The sequence below is a fragment of the Zootoca vivipara genome, chromosome 17 (assembly GCF_963506605.1).
Source record: "Zootoca vivipara chromosome 17, rZooViv1.1, whole genome shotgun sequence".
Taxonomy (NCBI): domain Eukaryota; kingdom Metazoa; phylum Chordata; class Lepidosauria; order Squamata; family Lacertidae; genus Zootoca; species Zootoca vivipara.
Window position 1 is genome coordinate 41,542,189 of NC_083292.1, and position 16,118 is coordinate 41,558,306.

Genomic DNA, 16,118 nt, shown 5'->3' on the forward strand with positions numbered 1-16,118 from the left:
GTTCTTAGGGGCTTTTTGCTACTGTGAGAACAGGATGCTAGCTTAGATGGCCTGACTCAGAAGCCATACTCTCTTTATACAGGAGTCTTATGTTCCGGGGCATGCCTGGTTCCTGTGTTTCTCAGGTAAACCTGAGATTCTGATGCTACGTGTCAGAATCGGGTTTGAAACCTACCTAAATCCTGTGGGGAATATCAGCCAGGAAGAAAGAAAGTTAGGACCACAGTAACAATGGTTCTTGTGTTTTAAATGTGAGGTGATCTTTCTCTCCCACCCTCATTTTATTTTTTTATTCCTTCCCCTCCTTTCTTTCTCTTTCACTTCTTTCTTCATTAAATTTGCATGTGTGTGTGTGTGTCTATAGGGGACATGGGTGGCACTGTGGGTTAAACCACTGAGCCTAAGGCTTGCCGATCAGAAGGTCGGCGGTTTGAATCCCCACGACGGGGTGAGCTCCCGTTGCTCGGTTCCAGCTCCTGCCAACCTAGCAGTTCAAAAGCACGTCAAAGTGGAAGTAGATAAATAGGTACCGCTCTGGCGGGAAGGTAAACGGCGTTTCCGTGCGCTGCTCTGGTTCGCCAGAAGCGGCTTTGTCATGCTGGCCATATGACCTGGAAGCTGTATGCTGGCTCCCTCGGCCAATAATGTGAGATGAGCGCCACAACCCCAGAGTTGGTCATGACTGGACCTAATGGTCAGGGGTCCCTTTACCTTTATGTGTGTGTATACATACATACATACATGCAAATTTCTTCATTAAATTTGCATATATATGTGTGTGTATATATATACACTATATGTACACACACACACACACACACACACACACACACACCCTCTGACATGCTGCCACCCTGCTCTTGGATCAATTTTGACATGAACTAGCAAATGAATAGATGAATTAATGAATTCATAAGCTGGGCAGGGTCTGGGTGCAATTCAGTGTGTTGTGGGGAATCCCCGGGGATGGTGGATTCCTGCAGCCTGGCAGCAAAGATTAGCATGCCCAGCTCTGACCTTCCAGGAGGGGTGAGGTGGGTCAGGTCTCTGCTTTTCCTCGGCCTCTTTCCCCCGTAAGAGCTCCCCCCTCCTTCCCCCACCCCGGGGCCCCCCTAGCCCTCCCGGTCCTTTCACCTTCCACGCAGTTGGTGGAGAAGAAGCAGATGTTTCGGGTCTCTAGCGGGTTCTCGTGGGTGAACTCTGGAGAACGGGTCTGTGGTTCCGACTCGCCCGTTAGGGAGGAGTTATCCACCTGCACGAGACAACAGAAAAAGCTGCACGATGTGGCCTTTTTTGTCTTTTCCCTAACATTTATATCCTGCTCTTCCTTCCATGAGAGGCAACATATGCATTTATTTTCTATATATATATTAATTTTTATTAGTTTTCAATTACAATAATCCAATAAAAGCCTCGTTATAACAATGCCAAATTATAATACAATTACTAATACCAATCATTCTGATGCCAAATTATATCATTTACATGGCCCCAACATGAGGATTGAGGTTTGAGGATTTAATTTATTTCAGCGTTTTGCAGGGAGTGGGACAAGATGAGCCTCACTTCCAACTCTACAGTTTTATGATTCTATATTTTGCACCTCGCTGCTGGGCCTTCCAGGGTGGATTTGATTTAAATTGAGCACAAACTGATTTAAATCATGATTTAAATCACGATTTAAGTCACTAGTCAGTAAGACTTGATTTAAATCATTTTTTTTACAGAAAGACTCACTCTTGTCGGTATAATCTTAATATTTACAACCAGAGGAAGGTTTCATTTTTGGAATAATAAATTTTCAGAGTAGTTTTTACAGTTATTATATGAAAAATTACTGATTTGGTTATCCTATAAGAAATTCATAGATAGATAATTATGAAATTATTGGGAGGTTTAAGAAGTTAACTGTTTATATTTGGACAACTTTTCCGCTGCACTTTATCGGAAGGAGAAAACCAATCATTTCCTTAATAACAGTTTAAACAAGTTATTTAACTAAAGCAATGACATTATAGCATATATATGTTTGTTAACTGACGTGGTTAAACTTTTAATAAAAAAGAAACTTAGACTGAGTTTTAGCACACATGAAAAACTTAAAACAAATCCTTATTTCCTGATGAATAGCCTTTGGACTGTAATGGAGCTTGAACAGAAAGCTATCTTTAGAAAGATTTTTCCTCCTAAAGCATTTTATTTTAAAAATCTGATTTTTAAAAAAAGAAATCTGATTTTTTAAAAAATAAATAAAAATGGATTTTTATCCACCCTGGGGCCTTCCCCATGCCGTTTCCCTCTCAGCCACCCTCACCTTGCAGCCATGGGAGGAGACGATTCTCAGGTCTGCCGGAACGCGGTCTCCCCCTTTCACCTCCACCAGGTCCCCGACCACCACGTTCTCCGCATTGATCTGGTTCTTCTCTCCTTCCCGGATCACCAGGGCTTGCTGTGAGCACAAGATGTTAAAGGTGTAGGTCAGTGGTTCCCAACCTTTTTTTGGCCACGCCCCACCTAAGCATCTCTAAAATTCTGACCTATGATTCTTATTATTCAAAAGGTGAATTCCTGTTCACGTGGAGGAAGCCTCAAGGGCCATTCACGATGAATAACTCATTCTTGAATTGCCCCCCTTAAAAATCAAACGGCCCCCCCTGTGGGGTGTGTGCCCCACGTCGGGAACCGGGGCTGTGGGTGAATGCCATTCAAGGGTTCTCCCTCCACCCCGTAATTGACCCCCCAAGTTTGCACCTTTTAAAAGCACAAAACGTGAAGCTGCGAAGACTTTCTCTGCCCTTCCCGGTGGCAAAACCAGGATGCTTTAGAATAAAGAAACTGAATTATTATTATTAGTAGTATTTATTAAATTTGCATGCTGCCCTTCACTCAAAGATCACAGGGCAGCTCACCATATAAAAATACAAAATGAGAACACAAATTACAAAATAAAACAAAAGCAACGGTTAGCTCAGTCAGTAGAGTGTGAGACTCTTAACTTCAGGGTCGTGAGTTCAAGCCCCACGTTGGGTGAAAGATTCCTGCATTGCATTGCAGGGGGTTGGACTAGATGACCCTCACGGTCCCTTCCAACTAGACATTTCTATGATTCTACGATCATTACAAACCAATAACCAATAATCCGTAGGAGAACTGAAGGTGCCACAAAAGAGGCAGCCTTGACCAGAGTGATAGGCTTGCCCTAAAATCACCTTTAGCCTGTATGTGCAAACTGCTTCAATATTTTAAAACGTTTTTAAGAAAACATTTTAAAAGATAAATAAGGCGACATTGCGCCTTGTCTCAACCACAAGAGGGCAGTGGAGAAGGCCTGTTGAACGCCTATTCTAGTCTCCAACCCTCTTTCAAAGCCATCCTTTCGCTGAAAATATTAAAATACAAGATCTAGACGTGAAAAAAAGGGAGGCATGAAAAGAAATTGGGCAGCTGGGGGGCCGAGGAGGGGATGGGCGTGATATTTGCTGTCAAGTTGCTCAACTCTGAATCCAGAAGGGTATAGCGTCTGTAGTCCTTGTCCTATGGGTTGTTTTTTTTGGGGGGGGGGGTCGAATTCTTATTTCTTTTCTTTTTTAAGAGCATTACAGGTGGGTGGGCTAGATGACCCTTGGGGGTTCCACCCAACTCCACCATTCTATGAAAATAAACCCGTGAGACGCGTGGCAGGACCTTCTTACCTGGGGCACCATGTTCTTGAAAGAGTCCATGATTTTGGAGCTCTTGGCCTCCTGGTAGTATGAGAAGCAGCCGGTGACGATGACGACGGCTGCCAGCACCACCCCCAAGTAAAGCTGGAAAGGAAAAAAGTGAAAATCTAAAAACGACCGGGGACGGACGGACGGACTAGATGATCCTTGGGGTCCCTTCCAACGCTACAATTCCATGATTCTCTCTCTCTCTCTCTCTCTCTCTCTCATGTGAGGTGACTGAGGGGATATATATATATATATATATATATATATATATATATATAGGCAAGAGATATATCAATTTCGTGAAATGAATAAATGAATTTCTCAGGGAATAAGCCCCCTTTATCTGTATTTTTCTATCTGCCACAGAGTGGACCCCAAAATGGCTTCTGAGGGGAGTCTCTCTTAAGCCGCTGAGGGAATTTTTTGTCAGAAGGAAGAGAAGAAGGAAGCCTTTTCCTTCCTTTATTCCTTTTTAAAAGGGAATTTTTCTCAAAGGAAATAAGCTGGCGATAAGAGCTCCCCATTCACAAATGTCTGGCTCTGAAAATGCTTTTAGCTTTTTGTATAAGCCTGCTTTAATTTGCATAAGCCTTGAGTCCTAGTCTGGGGAAAGGGTGTGTAATAATAATAATAATAATAATAATAATAATAATAATAATAATAAAATAATAATAATTCCTGAGGGAAAGCTAGAAACCAGCTGCAGCCAGTGGGTGTAGAAAATACGAAGCAAGCTGGGCCAACGGCCAGACTCAACCCACGGTGGACGGCTAGGTTCCTCATCTGCTTGCTCATTTATTAATTTAAGGTTTATATGGCCCCCTTGCAGCCATGTTTCCAGGGCAATTTGCCTAACAATAAAATATGACTTTGGAAATACAAAATGGAAGACTTTTCAGGGCCTGTGCTATCAGAATGTATGGAACCAGTTTCCAAAGGTGTAGAAGATCAATAACATTTTTATCCTGTGTGTGGTGGGACTCTACAATTTATACAAATAAAATTAATTTCCAGGACTATCTGGCACTGCCAGCGCAGGAAATAGTGACCTCTTAGCACTTCTACCAGGAGGTGTCTCCTCAGATTATGCCACCAAATTAAGGGGACGGGAATCTGCCTCCTCTTGCCATTCCTGTCATTTCCGCCTTTTTGCTATTCTTGTTCATGCTTATATCTCATTGACAATGGAATAAATTGCATTTAAAGTTTTGAAGAAGAAAACTCCCACCACCACCAACATACAAGAAAGAAAAACCGCTGTGAAGATAATCATTGACGTTGTTTCAATTCTCTTAAGAGTCCAATTCTCTTGGAACGGTGATCTCCTGCATGCCGTGAGCTTTCGTATAGTTGCATGCCACCCCAATCTCTGAGAGATCCCAGGAATTAGGAGGAACTCAAGCAGGCAGCCTAAGGCCATCTCCTTAAACTCATGGCACAGTGTTTCATCTGTGTTGCTTTAATATGTGTGATCCACCTTGAGCCTTGGGAACAGGTGGGCAATAAATAACGTTCTTTCGTTTGCCACGGAAAAGGGGCAGCGTTGCCCCCCTTGGGGAAGGGAACCGTGTGGCAAAGCGGCATTCTGCACATGGACGGCTTCCCTTTCTTCCCTGCGGCAGCACAAGGGGGCAAAGGCGGGCACACCCACTGCCCAGCCAGCCCCCCGACTCCCATTTCATAGCAAGGCCCATTGATGTTTATATCCTCAGTAAATAGCAATCGAGTTTGCTGGCGACCCCAGGGTTCATTCACCCTGTTCTGGGTGGCACCGTGTCTGGGACCTTCTCACATTACCGGCAGATTCACCTTAATTTTGAAATGCTATTTTGGAGTCTGTTTTGGAGAGAGAGAGAGAGAGAAGTCTTGTGTCTCGCCCTACCGAACCCACTCTGCAATGTGGGAGAAACCTGAGACTCCCAGTAGGAACGGGTGAACAGGTCCCACTCTGGGTCGGGAGATTATTTAGTACCGTTTAAGAAGTGTGTGGCCCAGCAGCATGATCATTCTTGCCCAGTGTGAACTCCTCTGTTTTGGAGGCTCTTGCCCAGGGCCCTTTTCTGTTCAGGAAATCTCACAATGTAACCCTACACAGGGCCAAGCATGCAGGGTTGCAAATACCACCCTGGGGACAGGATGAACCCTCCCCCTCTGCTCCCTGGCAGGTGGGCTGGGGCTCCTGGCATGACCTAGGGAGTGGCCAGCCCGTCCTGGGATAACCCTGTCCCAAGGTGCTGGACAGAGACCAAGACCTTTTGGGTGCCTGGCTCTGCTTGAATCCAAACCCCTCATCCCTCGCTCTTCCGCCTGGCTGCAAAGGCAGACGGGACATTCTCCAGCGAACACAACCTTTGTCCGTTTCCGAGGCCTGCTGTCCACACAGAGCAAAATATCAAAGCTTGGTGACATAGCAGCCACTCTGTGCGTGGAGGGTCATGGAATCTTATAGCTGGAAGGGACCCAAGGGTCATCTAGTCCAACCCCCGCAATGCAGGAATCTCAGCTAAAGCATCCAGGAAAGATGGCATCTGAGCGATGCTTAAAAAGCAGATGTGGAGTCCCTTGAAATCAGGGGTGGCCAATGTGGGGACACCAGCCCCAGTCCACATGGCCAGCGGGTCAGGGATGGGGATGGGAGCTGGTGTCGAGCGACACCTGGGAGGCCACAGGTGAGTCGCCCCCTAAGCCCCACCCAACGCTTTTCTTGCAAGCTGAGGCAGCTTGTTGGACAGCCAACTCCCAACACCGTCCTCCCCCTCCCTGGGCAACGGCCAGGTTGACTCATCCAGCCACTTCTGGAGGGCATGAGGGGGACCTCCTCTGCCCTTATCCTGACATGTGTGATACATGTGTGATACCGGGCAAAGTTCAAGGTGTTACTAATGGGATGGAAAGCCCTTCACCATTTGGGACCAGTTTGCAAACTTGCCTTACTTCATATACACTCACACATATATGCTTTGATCTGCACTACTAGCATTAGTTCTGCACTGGTAAGAAATCACTCTTTTAGTGTGGCAGCACCCAGACTTTGGAACTCCCTGCCTGTTGACATCATCCATGCGCCTTCACTGTACTGCTTCTGCTAAAAACGTTCTTGTTTAGGCATGTAGAGATCCTGACATGTGCTTTAACCTGGGTTTTAGCTTATTGTTGATCTTAAAAAAATTTCAATGTTTTAAATAGTTGTTTTAAACTGTTTTTCACCTACAATTTTGCTGTTTTATTCTTTTTTTAAAACTGCTGAGTTCTGTTTTTTTTTAAAACAAGTGGTACATAAAATTTGTGGAATAAATTAATAATCACCCAGGTGCTGCTGTGAACACCCCCTGCCTGAAACCCTGGAGAGCTGCTGCCGGCCAGTGTAGACAGAACTAATCTATATGGATCAATTATCTGATGCGATATAAGGCAGCTTCCTACATTCCTATTTCAACCCTTTATTCGGAACCATGAGGACTAGAATCCTCTTTTACAAGTAGGGCTGGCAATGTCCTTTCTCTGAAACCTTGGAGAGCTGCTGCCGGCCTGGGTTGGGATCCTATCCTATTGGGGCCACAAGACTTACGTTGTCGTTGGCCGGCTCATCCTCCATCGCCGCTTGGATGCTGTAAGCCAGGAAGCAGAGAATGGCCCCGATCCACAGCAGGATGGAAAACCCCCCGAAGAGCTGCCGGCAGAATTTGACCCACTCTGGTGTGGTTGGAGGAGGGGTCAAGGCGTTGGGGCCATCCTTGAGAAGGATCTCTGCCGCCCGCGTGTTGGTCAGGCCCTGACATGGAAGGAGATAAAGGAGGGGAAAGAGAGGGCATATTGGATCTGTGGGATGAAATTAGGGAGAGCCCGAGAGCCGCATTCCTTTGTAGTCAACTTCCTGGGGGCCAATGGCTGCAGCTCTTTACTTTCCAACCATGCAAAATTCGTCAAACACACAAAATATCTCCATCCTACAAGCAAGCAAGAAGCACCGACTGCATAATCACTTAAAGCAAATAGCTCCCCCCCCCCTGAATCCTGGGAACTGTAGCTCTGTGGGGGGGCAAGCGAACTATATTTCCCAGGATTCTTTAGGGCAGCCATGTGTGCTGGCTGTTGGTGGCAGCAATGCTTCTGAGTATTGCTGGAAATTGTGTGGGGGGGGGGAGAGCGCAGGGCGGTGGACTAGATGGACCCCCTTTGACCTGAACCAGGGGGCTTTTTGTATGTCCTTATGGAGCCTCCAGCTCCAGGGGCAGTCTATCTCGATTCCTAAGTACTTAGGCATATTTAGCCACTGGACATTGGTGCAAACTCAGCCCCAGTCAGAAGGCCGGCATATAACACACACACACACACACACCCATTGGAATAAATGAAAGCCAGGATGCCCTGATACCCACTCCCCCATGCAGAAACCAAAGAGTTGCAAAATGCATTGGAGGGGCATGGAGGGTACATGGCGAAGAGGAGCAGAGAATCCTCCCATTGGACTCACCCGGGACAGATCCACTTGGTACTTCCTGCTGATTTCGTCCAGCGACAGCTTGTGGTCATCCTGGCAAGGGAGAGAGAAGAAGGATGGGACCGGGGGGGGGCAGTGAAAGGCTCTTAGCCAAGGGGGCAGAAGAGCTGAACGTCTTTGGAAAGGAAGAGGATCTGGGGAACCGAGGAGAGACATTCCTTCTCGCTGTCAGTGCACAAAGCCTCTTTCTCCTCCTGCCTGCTCTTGAGGATACGGACACACACAGAGAGAGGGTCCTTGGGCAGATGCCCCCCCTCCATGATGCCCCCCCCTCCGTCACTTTGCCTCCTCACCCCAGCAGGGGAAAGGCTGGCTTCTTCCTGCTTGCGGTGGTCAATCGTAGTTCCCTCAGAGTTGTATGTGATGCTATTCCTACTCCAAGTAGACCTGCTGAAGTTAACAGGCATTACTAACTTGCTTTCGTCCATTTCAGCAGGTCTATACTGAGCAGGACTTAGCTGGAGAAAAAAACCTGTTCTTTATTTTTAGCAATATTAATTTCAATTCTGCAGCAGTTTTGAGAGAGAGGTTTTTAAATCCTTAGCATTTTAGTACAAATTTCACTTTTATGTACAGTATTTTTGTGTTATGCAATTTAAAGGAGCATATTTTTGCAAGCCATTTTCCCCAAATTTAATGTATGCTGTTTTCACTAGTATATATGTTCACACCCACACCCACACCCTGGCCCAGCATGCTAGTATATATGTTAACACACACACACATACCCTGGCCCAGCATGCTTTCCCCCAATATATGAATTTTTGCACACTGGTTTGTTTTGTAGAAAAGTGCATTGCAAAATTCGGATAAGTGTGAATTTTGAAAGTTGGTTGTGTTTTGGTTTGCATATTGGTTGAGAAGTGCAAATAAGGTCATCCCTCATTAAAATGCAAGTGAAACTTCATTTCTTTCCCGCCTACTACTGTGGGCCCTGACAGATCCCTGACCGAGGAGCCTTTTCGTGGAGGTTCATAGGGCTACCAGCCACAATGGCTATCTTCTCCCTCCACCGTCAGAAAAACACCTGTGGAGAGTGCTGCTTTCGCACTCAGGTCCTGCTTGGAGGCTTCCCATTGGGGCACCTGGTTGGCGGTTGTGAGAAGAGGTGGCTGGACTAGATGACTCCCCCCTTTGGCCTGATCCAGCAGGTTCTTCTTATGTTCTTATGGAGCCTCCAGCTTCAGTGGCAGTCTATCTGGACCCCTAGGTTCTTAGGGGTACTTGGCCACTGTGGACTAGAGGGACCCAGACTGACCAGCCTCTTCCAATGGCTTTATGCTAAGCCTTGATTGACCCCAGCACTCCTCCAAACAGCCACCCCTGCCAGCGTCTTGACCTACCAAGTTGACTTCCTTTTTCAGCTCATCCAGCTCTTTCTCCTTCTGCTTTTTCTTCCCTCCTCCATTCTCAGCCGTCGCCCCCGGCGGGGCAGACTCTCGTCCCGCCTGAGTGCAGAAAGATGGCATTAGCATCCCCAGTGGGCAAGAGGAAAAAGGCACAGTCTGGCAGACCCAGAGAGCTCTCAGACAAGGATGGGGGAATCTGTCAATTTCGTGACCCTCAATGTACTTTGGGACCAAAATCAGAGAACCTGAGGGCATTCCCACCAAAGATGGGAGAAATATATTTTCCCAATCTTCTGTTCAACTCCGTTTGTGAATTTTAAAAATAAATCCTCATAAAAATTACCACCTTTTTTGGATGAATTCTTCTTATAGCCACAAATTTTACTACATATACATTTATTTATTTATTTTCAAGCAACTCCCCCTACTTTAGCACATTCTGGACATTACAGTGGTACCTCGAGTTACAAACGCCTCTGGTTACAAACGCTTCAAGTTACAAACTTCCGCAAACCTGGAAGAGTTACCTCGAGTTGAGAACTTTGCTTCAGGATGAGAACAGAAATCGTGTGCCGGCGAAAGTGGTGCTTCAGGTTAAGAACATTTTCAGGTTAATTCTGGAACAAATTAAGTTCGTAACTAGAGGTAACACTGTATTTCAATGTACAGTATGAGTTTTAATCTACCATTTCCACCTAATATGTGCATACTTTTGCGCATAAAGTTTGGTCTGAACAGGGCTGTCTTAAGTATATCCGGCATCGTGGTGCAATGGAGATCCCTCTGGCGTTTCCCAGAGTTGCCGACCTTTTTACGGCGCTGCCGGCAGCTTTGCGGGTCTGGAGGAGGCTAGCAGTGGCCGGAGGGCAGCTCCTCCGGCGGGGAAGAGGTAGAGGCTCGGCGCTGCTTCAGTGAGGCGGGTGAGGGCGGCGAGCTGATGCCTGGAGGCGCTGCACCCAGCCTCCGCCTCTTCCCTGGCGCCCCACGCCCCTTGCCTCTATGGGCAAGACGCCCCGGTCGGAGAGCTGCATTGCAAAATTCGGAGAAGCATCAATTTCAAACCGTGTAGCTGTTTTGGTTTGTGTGTTGCTTTGAAAGGGTGATTAAGTCACTTCTCATTCAGACGCCAACCCCTTGGGTTCCTTCCAACTCTACAATTCTGTGATTCATAGGATTTTAAACCGAAGTTAGATGGCAATTGTTGGGGGGGGGGTTGGACTGTGGAGGGTTGGACTAGATGACTGCTGGGTTTCCTCCCAACTTTGCAGTTCTATTATTCAACCAGCACAAACACAAGGCCCACTTCTCTGGGGCCTCTCCTCTGTCCTGCACCACCCACTGCAACTGGAACTTCACACACACACACACACACACGGTGGTTTCAATTTAAATCAAATTGATTAAAATCACGATTTAAATCAATAGTCAGTAAGACTTGATTTAAATCTCTCTCTCTTTTATTTTACAGAAAGACTCACTCTTCCTTATATAATCATAATATTTACAACCAGATGAAGTTTCATTTTTGGAATAATAAATTTCAAGAGTAGTTTTAAGAATTTAACTGTTTATATTTGGACAACTTTTCTGCTGCACTTTATCGGAAGGAGAAAACCAATCATTTCCTTAACAAAAATTAAAACAATTTAACTAAAATAATAACATTATAGCATGTTTGTTAACTGATGTGGTTAAACGTGTTGTTGTTGCTGTTCTTTTTTAAAAAAACCTTAGACTGAGTTTTAGCACACATGAAAAACTTAAAACAAATCCTTATTTCCTGATGGAAAGCCTTATGGATTATAATGTAACTTAAATAGAAAACTATCTTTAGAAAGATTTTTCCTCCAAAAGCATTTTTAAAAAGAATCCAATTTAAATTTTAAAAAAATCTGATTTAAATAAAAAAATATTTTATTTTATTTTTTTAAAATTATTCAGTTTTATCCACCCTGCACATATGTGTCACTATACAGTCCAGGAGACCCAGCCTCACTTGTAGGTGACTTGAAATCCCACATGAATTTAAAATAACCTTTGTAAAAACAAACAAACCAGAAACTTTTCTTTTGGGAATTAAAGGGACAGAACTACTGAAACTGTACAGAAACTTATTCACGTACGCTACGACAACGGCAAGAATGTGACTTGCCCCAAAATGGAAAGAAGCAGAAGTCCCAGCAAAAGAAGAATGTATACAAAAACTTATGGAATATGCAGAAATGGCGAAACTTACCGGAAGAATAAGAAATCAAGATAACAATTTTTTAAAAAGAAAGAATGGAATTGGTTTACTGAATATTTACAGATAAATTATAAACAGATAAAAAACATTGGAAGGATTATTGTAACAACCTGCAGGGTTTTTTTTATAAGAGTATATATTTAAAGAAGATGAATAAATGAGAAAATTAAGTTCATTTGGATATGCAGAAGATATTAAAAACATATTTAAGGAACTGCAGAAAGAGGGGAAAGGAAGTCAAGTTTTGAAATGTCAAAATGGTTGTAAAATTAGAAAAATGAATAAAATTAGTAAAATGTATAAAATCAGCAAAATGTATAAACTTGAAAAGTATAAATCATGGGCAGGCAAACTAAGGCCTGGGGGCCGGATCTGGCCCAATTGCCTTCTCAATCCGGCCCGTGGATGGTCAGGGAATCAGCGTGTTTTTACATGAGTAGAATGTGTGCTTTTATTTAAAATGCATCTCTGGGTTATTTGTAGGGCATATGAATTAATTCATTTTTTTTCTTTCAAAATATAGTCTGGCCCCCACAAGGTCTGAGGGACAGTGAAATGGCCCCCTGCTTAAAAAGTTTGCTGACTGACCCCTGGTATAAATGAAAGAATGAATGTTGGGAGGGGGGATGAAATTCCACCTGAGTTTGCTGCATTGCATTCCCAGGAACAAAAAACAGTTGCTAAACCCCCAAACGCCTGCATCTCGTCATTTCACCAGATCCCATCCAAATTGCTTGCAAAGTTGGGAGATCCAGGGATACCTGGTGGGTTTATGCTCAGAGTTTTCCTTCTCCTAGATGGGCTATGTTCCCAGGTGGATGCGCCCCGTCTGCCCCTTACTTCCCCCTACAGCAAATGCAGAAACCACCTTCTTGACTATTGGACCCCCTCTTGGACTCGTCCATTCAATGCACCAGAGCCTGTCTTCAAATACAGGGGAAGTCCTTAACACACTGAATTTGTAAGAACTTGATTCTGTGTGGCAGCACCTAAACTTTGGAACTCCCTGCCTGTTGACATCAAGCAGGAGCGTTTGCTGTACTCTTTTTGGCTCAAAACATGTCCTTTAGAGAGCTGGTGCGAGTTTCAATCTTTCTATTGTTTTAATGTTTTGAAGTCTTGAATTATCATCTTGTTGATAACCTAATTGTTTTCTCTTTTTTTGGTAAGCCTCTTGGGGACATTTTTTAAACAAGCAAGTGGTGTATAGATTTTATGAAAAAAATAAAAGCATCGTGAACAAATCTGGTACATTTATAGCAGCTTCTGAGATATACAGGCCCTGAATGAAGACTCATTTGTGATCCCGGCATTGCAGGGGGTCAGAAGAGATGACCACTAGGGTCCCTTCCAATTCCATGAGTCTCTAGCTCATTTTCAGCAAAAAAAAAAAAAAAGCAGGCAATGAACGACCTTCCTTCTAGAACACTGAGTGTGCAGTTAGCAGTGGCTTCACGGCAAAACAGCCTTTGCCAAACATCCCTGCCTTCAATGGGCCTGATGCAAAAGCTCTGATGTCTTCCTCCTCCTCCTCCTCCTCCTCCTCCTCCTCCTCCTCCTCCTCCTCCATCACCACCATGACTGAGTTACTAATCCTATTTGGTCGGTGTTGGACAGAGTGCCAGGGGAAGCTATTATTGTCACGGCATTTCCGGACCGAGGGGACGCAGGAAGTACAGGAGGTGTCGGCCAAATGCTTCTCTCCCCACCTCAGCAAAACTCTTGAGATTTGGACATACAAGGAAAGTGGCCAACACAGCTGGTTGTCCGCTTGTGTAGAATAAGTTTTTGGGAGGTGGAAGCAAAGCTGTCGATTTATCCCAGAAAGGAGACCAGGCATTGCTCATTTCGCCAACCCCAAAGGATCTGTGCTTCCAGCATTAGCAAAAATAGAAACAGGCAAATCTGCAGGTTTGGGTTTCTCAGTTTCTCACTTTTCTGTCTTCAGTTGTCTACGTTTCTGCATCAAAATGCAATTCTTCCCCACCCTTACCTTCTTTTAAGAGTCCTCATGAAAATACATCAGCATTTAATGCAAATTACTCCTAGATTGCACATGCCTGTATGCAATTTTGCTTAACATATACATTTTTGCAAAGCAATTTTCTAGAATACCTTTTCATATGTTATTTTCAATAATTAGTGCATTTTGGGGCACACTTTACCCAAATATATGCATTTTATTTCCTGCCTTTGGGCTGGAGGAATACCCTGCAAAATTTGGCCATACCCAATGGAGACGCATGGCTGAGTGGGAATTTGAATTCTGGTCTCACCCCGGGCCAAGTCCTCGTTTAATCCCAACAACAACAACAACAACCCAGTGAGGTATGCTAGGCTGAGAGGCCAAAGGTCCCCCAGTGAGCTTCATGACCGTGTGGGGATTTGAACCCTGTCTCTCCCAGGTCCTTGCAGTTTGACGCTCTAACCGTTATGCCACACTGACTCTGGGACCTCTCTTCCTTCCCTGCACCACCATCACTCACTGCCAGGGCCTGACTTCGGGAGGGGGGCAGGATGCCAGCCACACCATTCCACAGTGCTGAAAGAGGGGACCAACGTCATTAGCACTCGGGGCATGTCTTGGCACGGTGAGGAACCCTGGAGAGCGACAGAAAAGGCTGGGAGAGAGCGAAACCACTCCTGTTCCAAGTCTTGCCTATTCAGGCCTCTGGGGCTTTTCAGGGAGGCAGAAAGACCCCTCTGTTCCGCCTGCTTGGGCATTCAGGGCCCAGAGAGACATCTTCTCTCTCCTCCGCTGGGATCTGGGCTTGGCACGCCTCTCCTCTGGGCCTCTGGCGACAGTGAGAATGTGTGTCTCTCCCCCCCCCCCATCCTGGCCCAAAAGGAGGGAGAGAAAGAACTGGGCCAGGCAGAAACTCCCTGAGCAAAGCCCTTCCCTTGGCTGAGGTGAGGATGGACACTTGCGTGGTGGATCAACCGATGCACAAAAACAATGCAGGGAATGATGGAGTGAGGAAAGGTTGTGGCGTTTGGGGGTTTCTGCTTCAGGGAAACGGCGAGGGAGAGGTGACATGGTAGAAGTTTATAGAACGATGGAGAAAGTGAATAGAGAAATATTTGTGTCCCTCTCTCCTAATGCTAGAACTTGTGGGCATCTCATGAAGCTATAAGCTGGAAGATCCAGGACAGAGAAAAGCAAGGACTTCTTCATGTTGGACAGAGTTAAACTGTGGAACTCCCTGCCACAGGAGGCAGCGATGGCTACCAACCTGGATGGCTTTAAAAGAGGACTGGGGGAATTCACGCTTCTGAATATCAATCGCTGGGGACACAGTGCAGAACGAGGGATGGCTTTAAGAGAAAACTGGGCTGCCTGGGTCCAACCCTCATTTGGCCCAACCCCATGCGATGCAAAGCATAGGGGGGTTGTGGTAGAGGAAGCAAAGCAGTTGCTTCTCCCAGAGAAAAGGCCAGGCACCGCTCATTTCCATGCTTCCAGCACCTGCCCTATGATCAGTAAAAACTAGGAATGGACAAATATCATCATCAATAAGTTTATTGAAATAGCCAAAGGCCACGACAGTTCCATAACAGTTGTCGAACTACAGGGTGGACAAATATGCTCCCCCTGGGTTTCTCGTTTTCCCAAGTTCAGTTCTCCACATTTCCACATCAGCTTTTGCTTTCGTTTGTTAAGGTTCCTGGGAATGACAGCTCCGTGCCTGGCCAAGCCACATTTCCCAGCATGTTTCAATGGATGTGCTTTCAGAGCATGGTGACTACCTGCTCACAATTCCCCCGTTTTGCATGGAGAAGCTGACAAGAAGCCGCCGGTCAGCCAAGGCCCATGGCCATTCCTCCTGCTGTGAGGCCAGGCCTTGCCATTCCGAAGCCCCATGTTCAACTATTTTTAAACGAGGGAAAATGCATCAAGGGTGAAGTGAAGCGATCAGGAAGTCGATTCCCATCTCCCTTAAACAGAGGTCAGCATGGTAACCAAGGGGCAAGCCGTGAAAAAGGTGCTGGAGCTGGGGACCCCGCAGGGAGGATCGGGGCTCCCCCATCCCCCCACTGCCACACAGGACCCTGTTCCCAGGTCTCTCTGTAACACAACCCCTCACAAACAAGAGTTGTTCTTGGCAATGGGGGAACTTTTCCGTGAGCATTGCGATGAGGTCCTCTTTTTATTTTCTGCTCCTGAATAAACATTTGCATCTCTTGGGCCTGGTTCTTGCGATCCCAGGCAGTCCCAGTGAGGCATTGGGCCCGGTCCAGCGATGTCGGGCACCCCTCTCCCACTGCCTGTGTGACTGAGGAAGTGTGATGAGACCATTTGATTTTGGAAAGGC

The 16,118-nt window shown here is 45.8% G+C and overlaps 1 protein-coding gene across 1 annotated transcript in view; it reads right to left on the reverse strand.

The window, feature by feature from the left end:
- LOC118075785 (sodium/potassium-transporting ATPase subunit alpha-2) overlaps nucleotides 1-16,118 on the reverse strand; it is a 36,554-nt gene that overhangs the window by 17,038 nt on the left and 3,398 nt on the right. Inside the window, exons 2-7 of the mRNA XM_035098025.2 lie at nucleotides 9,555-9,659; nucleotides 8,185-8,244; nucleotides 7,279-7,482; nucleotides 3,693-3,806; nucleotides 2,315-2,449; nucleotides 1,135-1,252 (exon numbers count right to left, since the gene is read on the reverse strand). Of these exons, the coding sequence (XP_034953916.1) occupies nucleotides 1,135-1,252; nucleotides 2,315-2,449; nucleotides 3,693-3,806; nucleotides 7,279-7,482; nucleotides 8,185-8,244; nucleotides 9,555-9,659 (736 nt within the window). The remainder of the gene's footprint in view (nucleotides 1-1,134; nucleotides 1,253-2,314; nucleotides 2,450-3,692; nucleotides 3,807-7,278; nucleotides 7,483-8,184; nucleotides 8,245-9,554; nucleotides 9,660-16,118) is intronic.